General features: G+C 38.9%; 2 protein-coding genes and 1 pseudogene across 3 annotated transcripts; 1 reads left to right on the top strand and 2 right to left on the bottom strand.

The window, feature by feature from the left end:
* Window positions 1-702: 702 nt before the first annotated feature.
* On the bottom strand, window positions 703-3,968 carry LOC122820231 (C-type mannose receptor 2-like). Of its 2 annotated transcripts, XM_044097472.1 has the most exons (5): window positions 3,896-3,968; window positions 2,812-2,886; window positions 2,291-2,674; window positions 1,744-2,085; window positions 704-1,481 (listed from the first exon to the last, which is right to left on the bottom strand). In XM_044097472.1, the coding sequence occupies exons 2-5, from the start codon at window positions 2,843-2,845 to the stop codon at window positions 1,135-1,137; spliced, it is 1,107 nt and encodes a 368-aa protein (XP_043953407.1). In that variant the 5' UTR covers window positions 2,846-2,886; window positions 3,896-3,968; the 3' UTR covers window positions 704-1,134. The 2 variants fall into 2 exon arrangements, with proteins under 2 accessions (XP_043953406.1, XP_043953407.1); XM_044097471.1 differs by lacking the exon at window positions 3,896-3,968 and having other exon boundaries at window positions 703-1,481; window positions 2,812-3,212.
* A 3,290-nt stretch (window positions 3,969-7,258) lies between these two features.
* On the top strand, window positions 7,259-15,816 carry LOC122820225 (kelch-like protein 33). The gene is made up of 4 exons (XM_044097465.1): window positions 7,259-8,175; window positions 8,259-9,207; window positions 9,296-9,466; window positions 11,719-15,816. Exons 1-4 carry the CDS (start codon window positions 7,359-7,361, stop codon window positions 12,236-12,238), a joined length of 2,457 nt encoding a protein of 818 aa, XP_043953400.1. The 5' UTR covers window positions 7,259-7,358; the 3' UTR covers window positions 12,239-15,816.
* A 329-nt stretch (window positions 15,817-16,145) lies between these two features.
* LOC122820657 lies at window positions 16,146-19,622 on the bottom strand (annotated as a pseudogene).
* Window positions 19,623-22,396: the final 2,774 nt, after the last annotated feature.

Here is a 22,396-nt window from a genome sequence, read left to right as displayed (position 1 = left end):
ACTGTAAAACTAATGAAACTTTTTTCCAAGTTGTATCTCCCACAAGCAAGAGCAGAGAGGTGTGGGAGAAGTACCATCAAGAAACTGACCATGCAGGAGTGGAGAGGACTCCACTCCAGAACTCCTCAGTTCTTCTATTGACCCAATATGGAGAAGGAGTTGCATCGGGTTCAGTTGGGCTGTGCTGCCTGTAGCTTGCAGAGCCTGAGGCCCCACTGCACCCCATATCTGTGTCTTACCCCCTTGAGGTTGTAGGCCTAGATTTTCTTTCTCTGGGTAGACAAACAGATAGGTATCAGAATATTTTGGTCATGACTGATTGGTTCACTTGCTATTCATGGGTTGTTCCAACAAAAGATCAAACAGTTCAGGTGCTCTGGTCACATGTGATACAGACATTTGGTTGCCCAGATAGATTTCATACAGATTTCTGTTTACTGGAAACATTTTGGGACGGGCCAGAAAGAGTCAGGATTTCAATGGCACACTTTAAAGGAAGCGAAAGATTAGGGTGATGACCAGGAGGCCTTCCAGTCACAAATACAAGGAGGTCATCACCAAAGATTATTCAATAATGGAAACATTTAAAAAGCTGCTCAGCAGTTATTGCAAAGTTTTGATTTTGGATCTTCTAAAATAGTTTTGTTTCCATTGATAAGTGGAAAATGTATGAAAAACTTAAATTAAAAGAACTACAAGGAGAAAAAATTCAATTCAAACTTTATTCATGGTGAACTTTATATGCAGTATGATATAACACAAAGTGCTTCATAGAAGATGACTCCTAGTGAATAACTAATGATAATATTCTGAAATAATGTGTTACAATTATTAAGAACTTAAAGAGCAAAGCCATGTTACCGTATAATAATAAAATATAATATTAAAGTAGCTAAAATTGACAAACTAAAAGCATAAATGATGAGAATCAGAATCAGATGTTTTTGTCATGGTAAATAAATCACAATGAAGTTTGTTTCAGTGCAGTAAATCCACAGAACAAAAAACAATCTCATATTCAGTAAAATGATGATATGTGAATAAAATGTTACTAAAACCACAAGAAAACCAAAAACAACAAGATTTATGTAAAAAGCTCAGTGCCAATGAAAGAAAAAAATAACAGAGTTGATTTTAATTTTTAAAACAAATGAAATTAAATTCCTCAAGATCATTTTTCTTCCTCCACTGATGTTTTCCTCTCGTCTCCATGGCTCCAGACATGTCACAGTCATCCATCGGTTCACCTTTGGCCCAGTTCTTATAGATGACCACCTCATCACTGACCCAGAACCAGAAATCCAGAGTGCAGGTGTAGCGCAGACCCGTCCAGACATAATCAGTCGATGCGTTCTTGACTTTCTCCTGGATCCATCTCTGATCATCCATGTTGGTGATGGTGACCAGGTCATGGTGATGATCTCTGCAGTAGTACAAGGCTTCCTCCCAGGTTTTATTCTCTTTGATCAGGATCACATTATCTACATAAAGAAGCAACAAACACAATAAATCATAACAGGAGCTTCAATTATGTCAACATGCAGAGCCTGGAATAATTTAAAAGATCCAAAATGTTAAATATTTCTACATGTTTTATTCAATTCATGTGTAAATGTAACAATTTATTTTAATAGATTTAGTATTAATGACAGAAAAACTTCAACAGTATATTGAAGATCTTTTATTTCTTCCTACATATTCAGTTAAATTTAAATAATTTGTCTTATTGCAACAAAATCTCACCATCATAACAGATGAAGGGTTTTCTTACACCACAGTTCTCATTCTTCCATCTGCCTCCATCATCAATCTTGGCACAAAGATCACTGACAGATTCTGGATTAACTAATTCATTATTCCAGTGTCTGAAAGAGAAACTGCTTCCATCTGACCACCTCCAATTGTCTCTGAATAAACCAAAGTATGCGTTACGATCTGAAGAGTTCATCAATTTCTTCACTTCTTCATCCTCTAGTTGCTTCGTTCCACTGATCAGGTCTGTGTGTTTCTCTCTGCAGTAACTCTGAGCTTCCTGCCAGGTCTTCTTGTCTTTAATCAGGTGATATTTATGGGTTGTATTAGTTTCTGTGGAGTGAACAGAAATTTTTAATCTGTTATAACTGTTATTAAATTAAACACAAAATCAGGTTTATTGGCAGATGCATTGAAAACAACAATAACTTGTTTTTGAGAGTAAAGACTTTCATTTTCTTTTTGTGTTAAATATTTTATCCAGATACTTTTATTAGACAATCTATAGAGTTTAGATTCTGTGTTTTTTAATACTCACCATCATAACACAGAAAATATTCAGACCACTTGCAACCCTGATCGTTCCATGTGACATTTTTATACACAGCCCCACAGTTCTGTTCTCCTATAATTCCTGTATCACTTGGTTCTCCTGGGTTCCAGTTTGTCTCACTTTCATTGAACTCCACTCCAGTCAGAGACCAGTACCATGTTCTATTAAATTCTGGTTTACTGATCAGACCAATCCAAGCTCCACTCTGACCTCCAGCTGAGATGTTGAGTCTCTCCATGTCCTTCATGTTAGTCACTGTGACCAGGTCAGTGTGTTTCTCTCTGCAGTACTGCTGAGCTTCAGTCCAGTTCTTATTCTGATTAATGTAGTGAAACTGATAGAGCTGACAGTCAATGAAACAACACTGAGCTGTGAAGATAAAACATATTAAATTTTGAGGATTTCTTCCCAATCAGTTCATGAACTGCTTTCATGAACATTTCAGTGTGATAACAAAGAGTTAACTTTATTTCCTTGTAGTCTAGTTGTGTTTCAGATCAACTTACCCATCAGGAAGAGCAGAATCAGACTCCACTGCATCTTTGCTGTCAGATGAATGATTTTCCTCCAGCAGTTTGTCTCTGTTGGATGAAGAACATTTAAACAGTGAAAAGCTGCAGCTCTCCCTCCACTGGACAGAGAAACAATGAGAGCAGAGAGACCAAGACAGACAGAGAGACATTCTGCTCAGCCTTTTTCTCTAATTAGAAATAAAACATTAAAACATTAAACATGACTTAACATGAACTTAAAAGTGAAGTTTGTCATGTACCAAAAGCTCAGACTCAGAGTTTTCATTTCCATTTGCTTCCTTTTCTTTCTGTCTTGTTTTACTAAAACTGTTCTCAGTAGAATATTTCCATTCATGACAAGCAGAGCTCCACTAACACAGCTCTGTTATTGAGCTGAAATTTAAATTTCATCATTTGGATATTCAAACCAAGGGTGGGGCAAGACGTGGTGGAGTCGTTCTGCTTATGAAAGAAATCATTTCTAATCCATACAAAGTTTGTAATGTGAAAAAAAAAACAACTTCTATAATCAGGATCCAGAACAGACGGAGTATTGACTAAAGTACAGATATTTATTACAGTTACAGAAATAACTGACTATTAATATCTTTACATCTCATGATCTTAGACATAAACTGGAAACAAAGTGGAGCAACTAAAAGTTGTTTCACTTTGGTAATAATAGAATAAATTTTCACATTGTTGCTCAAGTAAAAGTTAAAAAGTTTTTGGTAAAAGAACTCAATGGAAGAAAATGATTTAATTTGTGATAAACTATGAAATCTAACAATATAAAGTTTTATGTCAATTCTGGAAATTTGAAGAATATTTTTTTAAAAAGTTAATAACATCAAATCAAAATTAAAAATTGCAGAAAGAAAACACATTTTCACAACATAAAGCTTTGAATCATTTATATATATATATATATATATATATATATATATATATATATATATATATATATATATATATATATATATATATATATATATATATATATATATATATATTACGTATAAAAGAAATGATGTTATTGAGATTAAATCTTATCGACAGACATTTTTCTAAAACTTACACGTTTCCTTTTCCCCCTCAGTGAATGAGACTCTCTCCTCTTGATGCTCTGCTGAAACTGTCCCAGGTCAACTGCTGCTCTCTAAACAGAAGCTGAATTTTAACATTTCATTATTTAAATATTCAAAACATATTTCACAAGGAAACATTCAAGTATTAACAGGAAGGACAAATATAAACAAGCTGAGCCAACCTCCATATCCTGGGAACCTGGTTGATCTTCCAGAGAAACATTAACAGTCATTATGGCGTCTTACTGCTGAGGCTCTGCTGCTCTTTGAGAATAAAAACACTGTTTATTATTGTTTCAATCTTACAGTTTCAGATTGTCTCTCTAATAAAAATGTTGCAGACATTTTAAAGACCAAACTGATGACAGTGATAACTGTTCATCTGGGTTGTTTTGGGTTGAGTTATTATCTACCTCAGAGTTTTGTGTTTGGAGAGAAGAAGACACTTCCTGGTTTCTCACACATTTGCAGCCACATACAGATTGACATTAACTGAGTTTCCATTCAGAATAGAACTGAGCAAATTGAAATTACAAAAGTAAATTTGTTTAATGGAAGCATGATCATTTCTAGTTAATTCACATTTTTCATTGAAAGGTTTTTGCGCGTGGATGCTGTGGCGTTTATATAGTATGGAAATGGATGTATTTAGAAAAAAAACTTGTCTAGTTCTGTTTGTTTACTGTCTTCAAACAGAAAGTCTCCTCTGAATATTCTGTTGAAAACTGTCCAAAGAGCAAGTCTGCAATGGGAATTTCATATGATTTTGCTGTCAGAATTTGAATAGAGTAAACATGGGACAGGAAGTGGTGCTCTTCAAAATGCCAAACTTGTTTCTCAGAAATATAATTATTTTGAATCCATTCATGACAAAGAAAGCAAGAACCACAGGGTTTTGTTTTGTTCTAACCTCTAAAGGCGGAGGGGAGAAATGTTCTACTGACTTAACAAAATCAGTTTTGTTTTGGAGACAGAGAGACTCTTTTATCTCAGGATGCTGCAAAACATAACATTTAACAGTTTTTCAGGAAAAAAATTTTTTCTTTAATTACATTCATACCTTCTGAGCTTCAGTGATACAGCGTAGTTTTTCTGTCATTGAAACAGTGGTTATTTGTTACTTACTAATTATTTCCTGCTCATTTTACATTAACGTTATTGCAGGTGTGCCTGGTCTTTTCCTGGTTTATAGTCAGGCTTTGGTTCAGTGACGGGTCCATTTCTAAATGTAACTTGTTTTTGAAGCGCATGTAAATTAATAGTTCTGGAGAAAAGCTCCCAATGCAAATTCTCCCAGAGAAAGGCTCAGTTGTGTCAGTGTACCAATAAGTTAAAATTTAAGGACATATCTGAACCACATATATATATATATATATATATATATATATATATATATATATATATATATATATATATATATATATATATATATACGTTTTACAAAACCATCAATAATCGAGATTCTGTTTAGAAAATGTGGGCTCCAGTAAAACTGTATTGTGTTACAATAAAACACAGAACCCTACTGATCTCTCCATGTAAAACATTATCGTCCTGTAAAATCCTTATAAAAAATGTGTAATACATCTCTGATCATGACGAAGCTGCACATATTGGCTGTTTCTGAATACGTGTCTTTGTCAGAGTCAGTTGTTGTTACAATTTACTGTAATACAGGTAGGAAGTAAATAAAGAACCAGGTTGACAACAGGAAGGATGTGCTCTGATCCTTCCTGACTTTAGATTCATTATTTTAGATTACTAATCTAAAACCAAACAGGACAATGGACCTTGAGGACATCATGAAGTGGTTTGTTGTGATGAGGATCAGGATAAATGCAGCAAGTCCCAAGGTCACAGTGAGAGAATGAGTTTAACAAAGTCCAAAAACCAGTTGACAGAGCCAAGACCACTAGAAATAGTCAACAGAGTATTCAGAACAACTAATCAATGCCAAAGAAAGACTCCACAATGACTCTTGACCCCACTAGGGACAAGGGTGTAGAGAAAATGGATGGATGGACTCAACAATGACTAAGGATCAACAAGAGTCAGCTGGATACAATGAAGGGCAAGATGCGAAAAAACAACAAAATACAAACATAGAAACCTAGATCTGTACATCACCAATCTACTCTTTTAGTCCAATTGGGAAATTTGATGCTAACTTCCCAACTGAACAACTTCTGTATGAAATCGATCTCATCAACCAATCGTGAGTCCACGTTTCCACTACTAGCTACAAAGAGCCATTGGTCGTTATACAGTGAATTACCATTCAGGAAGGGCACTGCTACAAAGTTCTACTTGATGAGATTCAGTTCAGAAAAATCACGCAATGAAACCCCAAAGCCTAGGATCATTTTACCTTTCTATCTAAAAACAGGTTCTGAATAATCCACAACAAAATTCACCAACAGAATCCAGAGGAGAAATGCATTAGTCTTTATTAAGAAAACATGCTCATGGTCAAAGGCACGTGAGTTCAGAAAGCCAAATACTTAAATAGATCACATGATGCAAGGGTTGAAGAAGCAGAAAAATGGTGCAAATAGTGATACTTAAAGAAATTTGATGAGAAATCTTCTGGCAGGTTTTTAGAATATGGCGCTTTAAATGTTGTCATTTCTGTTTATAGCATTAAAGCTGAAAGCAGAGTAAGCCGGTGAGGCTTCTTATGATTTTGAATGTTAACCAGTGATTTGCATTTTGGATCATCACCTAAACTGTCATTAAGGAGTGAACCCAAGCATGATTCATACCTCTGGCAAATTTACCAAAATTACTTGCTTTTTTGCTGATAATAAAGTTTTTGAATGACTCCACTGGAGTCCAGACTTAAATCTGATAAAGGATGTAAGGAGAGAGCTAAAGATTAGGGTGATGGTTCAATTGCTGTAATGGCAATAAAGACCTTTGTGTTGCATGTAATATAAGTGCAGAAATTACTTATAATATTCCATTCATTTTGAAATTCACATTTTAAAAAATAGCTACGTTTATTTCTTTCCAAATTGATTCTCCTTTTACAGGATTTTGTTATCTTTGAGAGATGCCTGTCTAATTTACTATTGAAAACAAATTTCATGGTCAAATGAAAAATAATTCATCTGACATTTCTGTAACTTGATATGGCTGCCATCTTTCTCAGACCTTAAAACTCTATGTTGAACTTTTACTTTTGTCTGTTTTTACCTTCCAAATGTATTCAGCTTGTCAGAGAAACACTAAAAACCACTACAAGCTGAGTGAAGCCAAGAGACTTCTTGAAACTGAATCTCTCTGGCCTAGTTGCTATAAAAAGCTGCTTGTTTATGTGGAGTAGAAATCTCAGTCTGAAGAGAAGTGGAAGACAGATCTGTGTATGAAAGAAGAGTTGGCGCTGAGGTGAACGTTTTATATCCAAGAGATTTTGCCAAATGCCTTCAGCAAAGTTAAAAATCCACCTTTGACATGGAGTTTACCAGGCACTACCTTCCGATGGAGTGGGAAGAGCGATGGAGGAAAGAAAAAGAGAGGAGGAAAAGAGTGGTTGCAGAAGGTGGAGAAGGGTTAGAACAAGATAACCGTGAGTTGAGGCGAATTGTTGCTTACAACGATTCCAGGATGGGCCTAGCTAGTCAAGGAGATAAAGCTAAAGAGTCTGAGGGGAGAAAGACTCAAAGTAATAAGGACGATGCTGGTGGACATATCAGTGATGAGGGAGTCGAGGAAATTGAACATCATGCCTACACATTCTCAAGCAAAACCTTTCCTAGAGAGATATTTATGACTCTTAAGGAACTGCAGATTTCCTCTATTCTTACAGACCTGACCCTGACTACTGAGGACGGCAGCAATTTTAGTGTGCATTCCCTAATTCTAGCTGCAGTCAGCGCCTTGATTCTAGACAAACTTAAGGAAAAAAACATGGGACAGTCTCACAGTACTCAAGGGAAAATCGCAATGTGGTCAGTACACATGGGTAATGAAGTTGACCAAATTGGGCTTCAGGCGGTTATTGAGTTTGCTTACAGTGGAGATATATCAATTTTAAACAAAGACACACTAACTCAGATCAAAACTGCAGCTAAAGTACTGGAGGTCCCACAACTCCTGGATCTCTGCAACAGCATAAACGCGACAAAGGAAGATCAATGTCCAAAGTCAGAACAAGATAGAATCTCTGCAGACGTACATCTGACGAATACTCTACGATCCATTGAAAGGTTGTTGGAAGACAAAGTTGGATGTGATGTAATTTTGGAACTGGATGAGATTTCTTTCCATGGTAAGTCAGTATGACTTTAGCTTGCTGTACTGACTACTTTATGATAGTAGCCAAAGATGACCTTTACTTCTGTCTGACTCCAGTTCATAGAATTATCCTGGCAGCAAGCAGCGACTACTTCCATGTGATGTTCACATGTGGAATGAGGGAATCTCACCAGGCCTGCATCGCTCTTCCCTTTGTACCGGCTTGTGAATTGGAGACACTAATCAGTTGGTCCTACAGCGGGACTCTTCATCTCAGCTGGGACTGTGTTTTTGAGATAGCCTGCACTGCCCTGCAGCTTCAGTTTCAACCTGCTTTCTTGCTTTGCCTGAAATTCATGCGAGAAGAAATGCAGATAAACTCGTGTCTAGACGTGGAATCATTCGCTGAAGCGTATGGCTTGTCAGAACTCCTCGAGGAAGCCAATGACTTTACACTGAGGAACTTCAGGGAAGTGTCAGCAACAGCAAAGTTTCAAGACCTTCCCGCAAAGAAGCTCTTGGACTTCCTCCGCTGCGATGGTCTGTGCGTGCCTTCAGAGTTGACTGCATTTCGTGCTGTAATCTCCTGGATTCAAGCGGATCCCGAAGAGAGGTTGGCCCAGGCTGCTTTACTGATGAGCGGAGTTCGTTTCCCACTCATGACTTTTCGTGAGTTCAGGGAGGTCAGAGCAATTAATCTGCATATGGAGTGCTTTGCAGACAAAGAAGTGGAACTCTATGGATCCGCTCTCAAGGAATTTGGTTTCAGTCTCCCAAAGTCTGATGAATACTGCCGAATCAGGCGACCTAAAGATGTTCTTTGTGTGGTCGGGGGAGACCAACTAGATCCAGATGTGGGTAAACGTATACCAAGCCAGGATATCTGGTTTGCCAACTCTTTGCGCAATGGCACAGGATTGGTGAAGGAGATAGAGTGGAGGAGACTAGGTGAGATTCCAGATAAGCCAAAGTTCAGACATGGTGTGGCAGTAATGGACAGAAGGTTGTATATAGCTGGTGGATATTACTTTTATGCCAAGGATAACATAATGACATCAGCTTACAGGTAAGGAAACAAACCACAGCATTTATATCCATTTCGTAGACTTCAGTTCTCATCGTCCATATCCTGTCTTTTACTCCACATCATATAGCTACGACCCCGTGACAAACATTTGGAAAGGTTTGGCTGACATGCAGGAGCCAAGAAGTAACTTCTCATTGGTGGTGCATGAGGAGCGCCTTTATGCCATTGGCGGAGACAAAGAGATTGACACCAACACAGACAGCGTTGAGATGTATAAACCAGATAGCAACTCGTGGAGGTAATATATTTGTCATTTGCTATTAAATTCCTGAACACAATTTTAAATGTTTAAAACAGAGGATAAATGGAAACTGGATCAGAGTCTAGCTAAAGAAGATGTTATATCTGACAAATAAAGATGGGCCATACTGGTTTTATAAGGACATATAATTTACTTGATACTGTATCATACTTAGGAGCTATTGCTATATCTTTAAACTCAAGACACTCTGTGTTAATGCAACATAAAAAACTGTAGTAGATAAATTTCTTAGGTGCTGGACGTGTTGGACTAGTCATTTGTAGAAGACAGGCTAGCAGAATACCTCTGTGCTACAATTAGCGTTTGAGCTAATGTTAGCAATATGGCTAATTTTGTATTATAGACTGGTATAATAAGCATGCTAGCTGAAGCAATCTGGGCTCTTTGGTACACTACCTGTTCACCTCCATCCCATGATGATGCGGTGAAGCCCTCATGTGATTTACAGAGTTGTAGCACAAAGAGGAACCAAACCTGGTCTGTCTGAAATAGTTAGTTAAAGGTTGGCATGCTTAGGAGCCAATACTTTTGAAAAACTTCCTAAATAATAACTGTTATTACACAGGATTTGTTTCAACATTACTGATCTTGTAACTTATTATACATATTTAAAGATTTCAGTAGTTTAAAATCCCGTCAGAAGTTAACAAAGGGTTTTATTGGGCCAAGCTGCTTAATATCTGTGTTAAATATTATTACTGAACAAAACAAAACATAATCAAAACATTCAGAGCTTCAGTGAGACTTTACTGAAGTTTTTCTATCGTTGGAACAGTGGTTGGATGTTTTATTTTTTAATGCATTTATTATTTACTCATTGATTTATTTTAACTCCTTCATGCACAAATTATGATCCTTTGTGTCAGGATTTTTTTTTTTAAATTTTTTTTTTTTCTTAAGGTAGAAATAAATTTGTAACTTTTTAAAAATTATTAAATTTTTTTTAGTTGATCAATTGTAATTTTCTCCAAATTCAAAGTTGTTATTTGAAAAACACATCAGTAGTATTGTTCTTTACTGGTTATCTGATGTCACAATAGTTTTTTTTTTCTACAGTAGATGGAGGGACGGGGTCGGTCGGCATGCTTTTTTGTCTGTCGGCCATATTGGATTTAACAAAAATAATTTCTTGCATTTGCAGCTGATGGCCAGTAGTTGATAGTGTATTTTATGACACATTAGAGTCCACTTCAGTGGTCTGTGTGCATTTACAACATAAAAACCCAAAAGAAGCACAGGAAAATGGCTTTTAGACAGCTGTCTAAAAGTGACCACTATCCATGAAAGGATTAAAGTTTATTTCTTTGAATTTCCTGCTCACCTTTCTTTGACCTTATTGCAGGTGTACGTGGTCTTTTCCTGGTTTGCAGTCAGGGTTCGGCTCGGTGACGGGTCCGTTTCTAAATGTAACTTGTTTTTGGAACATATGTAAATGAATCCCTCTGGAGAAGAACTCGCAATGCAAATTCTCTCAGAGAAAAGCTCAGTTGTGTCAGTGTACCAATGAGTTGAACTTTGACATTTTTGAACCATATCATCTTTTTTTAAATGTAATCATCAATATTTGAGATTTTATTTGGTTAGAAAGTACAGGCTCCAGTAAAACTGTATTGTGTTACGATTTTATTAATCATACGTTCATAAGATGATGAACGTATGATTATGAACTTCATAAGTTTCTAACTTATTAATATGCAATGCCAGTGACTGGACACCAGATGGCAATATTTGCCATAATTAATTAAAAAAATGTTTACCTTTTAAAATAGAAACATACTTTTAGAAAGTTGTAACAGGGATTAGAAGGATAACTGCTGTACTTTGGGATGATAAATTGGGTGATTGAAATTACATTTGCACAAGACGATGAATATTGAAATATGATTAATCACAGTTTAATATACAGATATTTTTACTTGGTAGATAACTTCAAGTTATTTGGGGTGAATTTGCCTGTTTATAATTTTTTTTATGGAGTATCTTAAATATTTTTAAGAAATTGTGGCTTGGGAAGCAAAAATACCTTAGAGCAATGCCGCTTGACACGCTATTGGCTGGCACTGGCAATCAACCCAGGAATCATTTTCCTTAGTGATATGTCTAGTTATTTAATTTTCATGAGAGAAAAACAGATGCTAGCAAAATTCTATCAGCTTAACTGAAAGTAGTTTCTGATTTTAGACGTTTGTATCATCATTAACTGATGTATGTTCTTTTCTTTTTCCTAGCTTCGTCCATCCTCTGGACCAGCCTCTCAGTGGCTATGGAGTCTCTGCCCTAAATGGAGGCATTTTCATCTCTGGAGGTTTTAACTGTAAATACGTGTGCCTGGTCTCCATGCTCCTGTACCACCCGGAGAGAGGAAGCGTCTACCTGGCGGACATGTCCCGTGACCGAGCCCAACACTGTATGGAAGCATTGCGAGGACGCCTTTACGTTGCCGGTGGGCTGTGCAACCTGAGGACGTTCTACACCGATCATCTTGCCTGTGAGGTGTATGACCCAGTGAAAGACTCTTGGGCTGATTTTTCCTCGCTGCCAGTGCCCCATGTTGGTTCTGCCTCGGCTGTCCTGGAGGAGAAGCTCTACATCCTGGGAGGATACTGCCAGGACGATTACAGCGAGTCGGGATTGGTCCATCGGTTTGACCCCGGCCTCCAGCGGTGGGAGACCATGGGCAAGCTACCAGGGGCTGTTACTGACATTAAGGCCTGTCTTCTCCACTTGCCCCAGCAATTCAGACACTAAACAGATGGTCATAATCATAAACCGCTACAGAAAATCCAATCTGTCATTTGGACTTGCAAAGTATTCACGCTTTAATAAACAGAACAACACAAAGTAGTGCAGAACTGGGAACTGGATTTGTATTCGTCTTCAACCTAGCCCATCTTCTTCCACATGTCTCTTGTACTTTTTCTAGCCAAACTGCAAACAGGACTTCTTATGACTTTCTTTCAGCATTTCTTGCTAGTTTTCTTTTATGAAAGCCTGATATCGTCCGTGTTGAGCTGTGGATACCTGCAGTTTCTCCAGACTTACCATGAGACACTTCGCTGCCCTTCCTGCCTGCTGTGTTCACTCATATTTTCCAATGAGGCCTTTACAGAACAGAAATTATACTGAGATTTATTTAGCTGAATCAGAGTGATTCGGACTGAATACTCTTTTCAGATTTTCTATACAGGCATTTGACAGAACAAGAAAAAAAATTTCTTAGGTTTTGTTTCCTTTTTTTTAAAACAATCCAGTAAACACACTATTTCTCAAAAACATCTGACTAAAAGTAAATTGTGGCTTTTGTGTAACTAAAACGAATTGCTTTGTTTGTAATTGGACGTTATCGTTGTAATGTTTTAGGATGAACAATGTGGAAATGAATGGAATGCAGAGGATGCAGGTTGTGGTGTGAAAATTATCATTTTAGTGACGTTTACAGGCGAGTACAGAAATCCAGGCAGCACATGAGCAATGAGACAAGGAAACGCAGACACTGGTAGCAACTGGGAATACTCGCAACAGAACGTAGACACGACATTGACATTGACTATGACAAGAACACAACAACGAAACACAGACACAGGTTGGATTAAATTCACAAGGGAGTAATCAGGGAAACAGGACACAGCTGTGATCAATCAAGAGGTAGACAAGATGATACAGGAACTCAATTGACTAGAAAGCAAAAGTTCACATCCTTAGTAGTACCCCAAGATTTTTTTTTTTGGAGAAAAACACGACAGAGAATAGTTAAATTTTACAACAACAGCCTTTTTAGGACTTTCTCTTCTGCCGGTTTCACCACAATCCTATTTTCCAACACCAAGCTCTTGAGGGCAGACTGGCTGTCTGGTATATAAACTGCAACTATTGTTTTAAATTGTCATCAGAAGATCTTATTACTGACATACATCCTGGTTTTGGGTAAACTTGAAGAATTGGTGTGAAACACAAACCTATTGTTGAGGAAGATGGACACGTATAGTGATTCATCTCTATACGTGTTCTCTGTTATGACTGCAGCTGAACAACACTGCAGATCTAGACGAATATAACCCAGTGCGGTTATCCTTCTCATATCATTGCTGAAGGATGAGGCCAGATGGATGAGGTGGTGAGTTGATGTTAAGTGTGAGGAGAGCTACAGTTGTTCACTATGAGAAAATCTACTACTGACAACAAAATGCAACTAAATTTGACATATTTTCTTAAGAGTGGGACAAAGTAAGAAGGAAGCCTTTCTATGGTAATCAAAGCTACTTTAACAACTTTTTTTTTAAAAAAAAAAAGAAAAATGCAGTGTCTGGTTAAAAGGAAATTAATTAGTTTAAACCGTAGATGTATTAAGTTAGGTATGAAGATCTGTAGACCTAGTATGAATTGTTGTTTTTATCTCATTGCAAGGTTTACTGTGCCTTAAAACCTTTTACTAGTGTCTCAATTGAGCAAAGTGGGAGTGGGAGGACAGGGCCCTCTTGTGGTTATAGGTTTGTATTGCAAGGAGAAAATTATTTTCATGTTAACTTCTGGGGAAATTTATCATCCAGATGAATTTATTGTGACAGACCTAATTATTCCCCATGTTACATACATTATAAAAAAATCCACTGATGAAAGGAGACTTTACAGAATTTATTTCAGCAAAACTCTCAGTCATATAAATATCTCTAAACGTCTGCAGCTATATATCGCAGTGTTCGGACACATTTATCATAAGACATATATTAAACATAAACAATAAACTTTGATTCACTGTTAAAAATGCACTTACTTAATAACCTGTTTACTACAATATACAGGGACCATAGCATCTCTAGTCAGTTTGAAAACTTTACAAGTTTCAAATTACTACTGCAGTAGTGTTTGTTTTTTCATTATTGGATGCACATAATTAACAGGCAACTTTAACTTAAAAAATGGAAGCAAAGGTCAATAAAACTGCCAAATTTGTGTAGTTTGAGATGAATAATTTAGATTTTAAGATGATCACTTCAACACTTGAATACTTGAACTTTGAGTTTCTCCTTACAAAAATCCTATTTCAGATACTAGAAGCCAAAAGCCCAACACACGTCATTGTAAAAAACAATATTAGCTCCTGAAAGTTTATGTCTGAAATCGCTGATATGCTGACAACATTTTACAGACGTAAATGTTGTGGCAAACGCAGCACACATGCTCGTATTTCATTGTTGGGCCCTGGCATTTGTCCCATGTTCTCCCATTTCTGTGTGGCGTTGTCATAGCGATGGACCATGTTAGTGTCACTGAAGTCCTCCTGGCTGTATCCACCCAACAAATAAAACTTTCCCTCCAAAACTGCACTCCCCACCCCGACGTGTGGCACTTGCAGGGATGTAAACGCGGTCCAGGAGTTTGCAGCTGGACTGTACATGTCATAGGCAAGCTGGTCAATAACAGTCATGTTATCATTTGTGGTGATTCCTCCTGCTACATACAGGTGTTCTCCCAAAGTCTCCATGCTGTAGTGGTATAGAAATACATGTATTGCTATACAAATAGCTTTCAGGTGCGAGGTTCCGGTTGGACAAAGTGGGCGTGGTATATAAGAAGCCGCTGCGCCCAATCGGACACACATGTCTTCCTCAAGCTTTGGCTGTGACTTGCGTCTCAGGGGCTGACAGCCAAAAGGCATAACATCGGGTGCATGCTGCTCTGATCTTGTGGTGGTAGGTCTCCCCTCTCTTTGCACTATTGCTGCTTGTTCACAGAAGATCTAAATCCAGGTGTGATCATAGGCAAAACGCTACTCTGCGGCTCTCCTCCTCGTCATCGGTTTGTGTGTGTGTGTGCGCGCGTACATGAGTTTGTCTGGATTGGGAGGTAAGAAGTAACGCTCATCGTTAGCGCCAATTTGTTGCAGTTCTGTTAAATAGTGACTAACTTTTACAGGTCTCCCCATATTACCATTGCTGCTCTGTTGATATCCCGGATTCTGCGCATCATCAACCTCGGATTGTGGTGGCGGCTACACGCCCTAATTGAAGTGGTGTTTGGTGTGCGGCATTGGCGTGCGGCACCGGCGCGCTCAATTCACCTCCTGTTGCGGCGTGGCCAGAGGGTCGCACCAGATTCGGACATTTTAATTTGTTTTGCGTTATTTTTGTTCCAGCCTTTTGGTTTGATATAACGATTTATACATTTAGGCTGATATTGTTTTCTTTTGTTGTATATTTTGGATTGTTGTCTTTATTAATTGTTTTTTTCTCTCTCTGTTGGCAGTGCTGAGGCCCGGCGGCGGTGTTGGTGTGGTGACGGTGTCTTCTTTTTTGTGTGCCGTGATTCCTGAGTTTGGGTTGTCTCACTGCGACTGGTGCTTTACAGGGGTTTTGTTTGCTGTGTTTGGGTGGATACCGTCCTATAGTGGCCCCCCTCCGCCGGTAACCTCAGCTACTGTAGTTACTTTTCTTTTTTCCCTTTAGTGTTATAAAGAATTGGTTTTAAAAAGAATATTTTAAGAAGCATCTAATAAAAAGCTGTTTGTACATTTTAAAATTGTCTCAGATGTCTTAATCCACGCATGAGCGAACTTGTGTGTCCTATCAAAAAGGGGAGTAATATTCCTTGGGTGAAATTCCCAAGGTGGCGCTGTGAAGCAATTTTATTTGGGTTCAGAAATTTAAATTTCCCGATTTCAACCTAGTCTCGCCACAATGCTGTGATGAGCTCGAGGCTTGCTCATGCTTGTCAGGAAGGTGCTTCCTATCTCCGGGTGATACAGGGACGTAGATGCAACACATAACTGGTCAGTGTTTTGTCCTCCTGAGATAAAGATCTGCCCTTTGAAAACATTTGCTACATGCCCACCCAATGGTAGATCCAATGGGCAGGCAAATCTGAAAGGGAAGAGACTGATGTAAGCAAAGGATAGCCACATTCATGTCATTTAAACTAGTAAAGATATTTTTAGTAACAAATCCATATGTGTTAATGTGTTCAAAGACATAAAGTAGGTAAAAGAATGCTGTGGAATCATACACGTGGCAGTGAACTCTTGATTATTCTTCTTTCTAGATTACCTCCAGGAGTTTGTAGTGGGGTAGTAACATTCAACAGTATCCATATGATCAGGTTCACAGTATCCACCAACAGCATATAATCGTCCATCCAGTACAACCACAGAGAAAGAGGATCTCTTCTCTTGCATCTCACACAGGCACTCCCAGTTGTTCTGAAGTGGGTCACACCTACATGTGGAGTGCAGAGATAAATACAGATGTTAAAACTGTAATAGATGACATACTAATTTATTCCTGTCTTTGTCATATTGCCTTCCCTCACCTGTAAACGGAGTTAAAGATGTCACCCTTGCCGTAATATTTTTTGCCTCCAAGAATGTAAAGTTGCCCATTGAGCACAGCAACTTCATGACTGAACCTTGGTGAAGCTGGCATTTCTCCCAATCTTCTCCACTCAATTGCCTTGTTTGTCCCTGTTAGACTTCTTACAGAATTTCCAAACCAAACATCTCTGCTGACGCCATGCTGCACAGGTCTTCAGAGATCTGGTCGCCCCCAATCAAGACAAGACTCTCTTTGGGCAGATAGATACGGCATTGGCTCTTTTGCGGAGTCCGGGTGCCGCAGAAGTCTTCAGACACGTTTTTATAAACCTCTGTCAAGATGTGATCACACCAAATGTTCTGTGATTGGACCTCTTTGAATTCCTTAAATGTCATCAGGGAAAACTGTACCGTTTTCATTAACTCATCTGCGAGTCTAATCCTTCGACTGGGCTTTGCTTGTATCCATGATAGGACAGCATTAAACACAACAAGCTCAGATGAAACACAGAGTGAGTTGCTATTCAGGTACTTCACGAGCTGTTTGGCAGACAGGTCCTTGAACTTGGAGGTGCAGGCAACCTCTTGGAACTGCCGAAGGACAAAATCATCTGCAGCTTCAAGAAGATGTGCCATTTCATAGGCTTCAGCAAAAGATACCACGTCAAGACAAGTGTGAGCATTTATTTCTTGCTGAAGGAAGCTAAAGCACAAGGACAGGGCAGGTTGATACTGGAGCTGAAAAGAAAGGCAAGCGATCTCAAAGACACCGGTCCAGTTGAGGGGAAGAGTCCCATTGTAGGAGTTGCCAATCAGAACTTCTAGATCTGAGGCCAAGAGGAACGGAAGACTCACACAAGACTGAAGGGACTCTTTCATACCCAACGTAAACATCCCACGGAAGTAGTCACTACTGACAGCTAGGATAACTCTGTGAACTAGAGAGAAGAAGGTGATGAGTATTAGATACAAATGTTAACTCTGTCGGTGCTGTTCAGGCTTAAGCTAGTTTCTAAACACAGACTCAGTTGGTCAATGAATATAAAATTGTGGAAACAACTGTATATGCCAATAACTCTGATGTTTCTTGATCTTAGAAATCATAGTTGTTAATTTATCCATTGTGCAACTGTAGACCTTAGTGCAATTTAGCTTACTTTTGTAGGGTAAAGAAATGTCTCAGTCAGGCATCACAAATAAATAAAATAATAGTCCTCAGAGGTCTGTGATCTCCAGTTTCATCGGTTGGATATTGCTCTAGTTCCCAGTGGCTGAATTAACTAAAAGAAGCAATAATGGGCTGATGGGGTACAATATAACTCTCTGAAAAAAACATATGGAGCACAGTCACATCTATGTCTTGTAGGACAGTGGTCTATGAAGACTGGCTGAGTACTTACCAAGAACCGATCCACCAATTGCTTCCAACCGGACATCACAACCAACTCTGTCCATCCACAACTGCTTTATAGACTCCAGATTGATGCTCATTTGTTCTGCAGCAGAGAGTTTTACCCTTTTATTGTCTTTGCAAAGTAATGTGGGTTTCTCTTCGTACAGGTGACACAGGGCCAAAACTCGAGGGGAGCCCACTGCTCGAGCAGCAACTTGTATCTGAGAAACGTTTTGGTCATTCAAACATGATATGAGTCCAGTGTACGCAAACTCCACAACCGCCTCTAATCCGACAGAATCTACTTCTGGACCAAGAGACACTGACCACCCACGGCCTCCAGAACTAGCATGAGCAGGTTTACCTTCAGTCAGACTGCTTTCATTCAGTTTTATCCAGATGAGTGAGCTGACAGCAGCCAGTACTGCAGAGTGGACACATAAGCTCCTGCCATCCTCTGTGTTCAGCGTAAGGTCAGTGAGAATAAAAGAATCCCTGAACTCTTTCAAGGCAAGGAAAACGGTTGTAGGATAATCATCTTTATAGTACATCTTTACAAAACTTTCCTCTTCATTCTCATCCTCATCAAGTGGCCCTTCAGATACCACACCATTTGCATCTTCTTCTTGAAGATTTCCAACATCATTTTCAGTCTCTTCTTGAGCTTTCCAAGATTCTGTCATTTTGCTACATGTCAATGTCTTGCTTCCATCGTTGCTGCTCTCCAGAGTTTTACGGTCTCGATTAATATTCCTGTGAGATCTCCATGATTTGTTGTTAGAATAGTTTAGTTCATCTTGATTCTGTTTCTCAGTATTCTGATGATCTTCACTGCAAACTGATTGCGCCGAACCTAAAACTGTGCCATCATGTTCACATTTCACACGTTTTTGTTTGTCATTTTCTTCATTTTTCTGAAAATGCCGAAGCTGCGTTTCGTTTATCGGTTTTCTGAGGTCACAGGCGTCATTTTCTTCTGGCTTCAGATGTCTGGTCTCCTCACTTTCATCACCATGCTCTCCGTCCATCATCCTCTCCTTCTCCTCTGACTCCTTTGCCCTCTCTTCTCTCAAGTCCTCAATTATTTGACTCTCATCTACTTTCTTTACCTGCTTCTCTTCGTCTTCATTTGCCTCCTCACACTCCATAACCTCCCCCTCCGTTTCATCTCTTTTATCTGTATCGTCTTTTGTATTTGCTTCAGCAATCTCCTCATCTTCCCTTCTTTTCGAGTGATCACTTTTCTCTTCCTTCTCTTTTTCAGGTTCTCCTACTTCCCTGTTCTCTTCTTCCTCATTCACCTTTTTAAAGCTGCTGGCATCCTTACCTTCCTCCTCCACCTCATCCTCAACTCTCACTTCAGCCATAGCCTGGTGGCATATCCTCCCCCTCCACTGTTTTCTCCTGCTCTCCTCCACCTCTCTCTTCCATTCCATCGACTCTTTCTGGAGGCATGGATTAGCTACTGCCATTTTGCTCCTTCTCCCTTTAATTAGCTGATGCTTTTTTGGCCTCTAGATGCTCAAGGACAGTGGATCCCTTACTGTTTGAAGTTTTTGAGGAAAAGCTCTGACGCAGGCGCAGGTCGTGGATGTCCAAGTTATAGTCCACTCGAGTTGCTGAGATTGCTGTGTGTTCCTTTGCTTCTCATCCCCTAAGCAGCAAGTGTTACATGTTTGCTCCAGTCACACCTTCTCTTTCTCTCTCTCTCTCCAGCTGCATGGAAACATTCAAGGAGCACAAGTTCCCACAGTTCCTGTTATAATCAAGGTGCCACATATATACAGTGTAACATAAGTAGGTAAAATTCTCAGCTGGTTGTCTGTTGTCGCGTTCAGATCAAACAGTTTTGAAAGCAGTTGAAGCACAAGTTCTTTTGGACATGTGTTTTATAGCTACTCTTCATATATTTTATTGTTGAGTTCCCAGATGGATTCCACGTTCCAACCTGTGATTGTCCTTATCAAGTGCCAGACCTTCAGTTCAGACTATGTAGCTCAATTGGAAGCAAGTCACAATGGTCTGATTCGTCCACTCTAGTCTTGGCAAGCATCTTTACTCTTGCCCCATGAATATACCCAGAGGGTCAACAGAGGCATCACGTTTCTCCTTCATGTCCAAGCTATGTGGAATCTGGGTCACAGATCTCGAGACACAACTGAAAGGAGGAGGCCAAAAGGGCAAGGAAAAAACCCACACAGCACCTGTTGGCTCGTTCACTTTGATGTTGGCTGTGAGTAGAAACAGGTGGGCGACACTGTAAACTAGACTTGTTTGATGGCAGCAGAACTCGAAAGTACCGTTCCCCGTCTTTGAAGTGGACAAAAACACAAAACGGATTCCTTATGGTCAATATTTCTCAAGCAAAAACCAAGCCAAACACTAGGGGTCACCACTGTATTTTAAAAAAAATAACAAAAGAAAACAGGAAACTAATGGTACAATTTGCGCTGACTCACAAAATCTGAACAACAAATTGGAAAAAACACTGCCTGCTCCCACAAATCACCAGACTCCTTGATTAGGCCTAAGTATTGTTGCCTATCTTGTCCAACACTTCTAATAATTACTTCCCCTGCTACATATCATGCAACTAAAATGATCTCAAGCTGGTTTCTTAGACATGACACTGAGCTCCACCAGGCTCCTCAGACAGCAGCTCTCTGTCCTGGATTTTCAAGATTTGCATCATGGATGTGCAGCTGCCAAAATCTGCAGCAATTTCTTGACGTATATCATGTCAATGAAACGAGTTTCAGAGCAATCCTTCACACGCCTTGTTGAATCTATGCCATGAATAATTAAGGCCGATCTAAAGAAAAAAGCAACTTCTATAGTTATAGATAACATTGATATTAGGTTGTCTGCTAATGTAAAACAATATTAAATTGTGTACCTTAAAATGAGTTTGTTGAATAACAACAAAGTCTAGTTTTTTGCCAATGTTTACTACAAATTTGTCCAACTTTATTTCCTGGCTGTGGCTCCTTTAAAAGCCTTTGAAAACCTCTGCACCAGGTCTTTGATTGCGTCCACACACAGAGTGAGCCTCTAATCAAATCCTGCTGAAATTCTCCGAAGTTGAAGCGCTGCGTGTGGGCGAAATGGAAGTGGAGCTGGTGGGCAACATCTCGCTTCACAAAACGAACTCCTACCTGAATCCACTGCAGCTGTGTCACTCTCCTGGCCATTCACACGAAAAGTGAAACTCCTGAACAACAGGCGGGCAAATGAGTCAGGTGGTTCTCAGAAATGCACAAACAAAACAAAACATCTATGCAATAAAGTACGTTCCACATTTATCATCCTTATGAGTTGGATGTGAGTAGGGCACAAAGATTTTTTATTTATTTTTTTCTATACTTCTGTAGGACTGTAGGTGAGCAGATATCGTGGTGATCACTTTATCACTGACGTTTAAACAGAGGGTTAAACTCTGGGTACAATCTACTTATGAAAAGTCTGTTTTCTCTAAGCAGTTCTGATTGTTACCATAACAACGGCATGTAGCAAGAGAAAATCTAACCTCGTTATGGGACCCCTCCTCCACAAGCCTTACCCTTAGGCCGTCTGATCGAGAGCAGCAGCAATGCCCAGGAAGATTCTCTCTTTTCTGAAAAGTTCAGGCGCAAGAACATGTTTTAATCCATTTTATTTTAAACATTTCAGTTCCAAAATGTTGCCATGAAAACACTGGAAAATATGAAGAAAAATTGAACTGGACAAATGCTGATTTTCAGACGACTGTTTGTTTTTCAGACGTTTAGAAACCAAAATCCAAAAGGTCGACCTTAGTGAAAACACTGAAATCAGCAGGAAATGAGATCAGTGCAATATTCATTAACTTTAGTGAGTAAATTTATGCATAAGCTGCAATGCAAAGAGAATTTCAGACACATTCACTGAACCACCACAAGACATATACAAGAGTATTAGTGGTTACGAAACCTGCTGACACTTCTGAAAGTCAATAGGCGGGGTAACATTCACTGGCAGCTAAAGTTGAGAGAACTTTTTTTTTAATGCAGCTTTATAGAAAATCTGTCTTTTTTAGCAGGAGTTGAGTCTGAGTGGATAAAAAAATGAGGCAAGGTTTCATCAGTAGATGGCAGTGTTGCTTGTGTCGCAAACAGAAGAAAAGCAGATCCAACTTAAATCGGAGAAGGAAAAAGTTAGTAAGCAGAACTCTTTCGATAAAAACAAAGCCAGC

This window comes from Gambusia affinis, linkage group LG18 (genome assembly GCF_019740435.1).
Source record: "Gambusia affinis linkage group LG18, SWU_Gaff_1.0, whole genome shotgun sequence".
Lineage (NCBI taxonomy): Eukaryota > Metazoa > Chordata > Actinopteri > Cyprinodontiformes > Poeciliidae > Gambusia > Gambusia affinis.
This window is presented reverse-complemented; position numbering and strand designations above follow the sequence as displayed.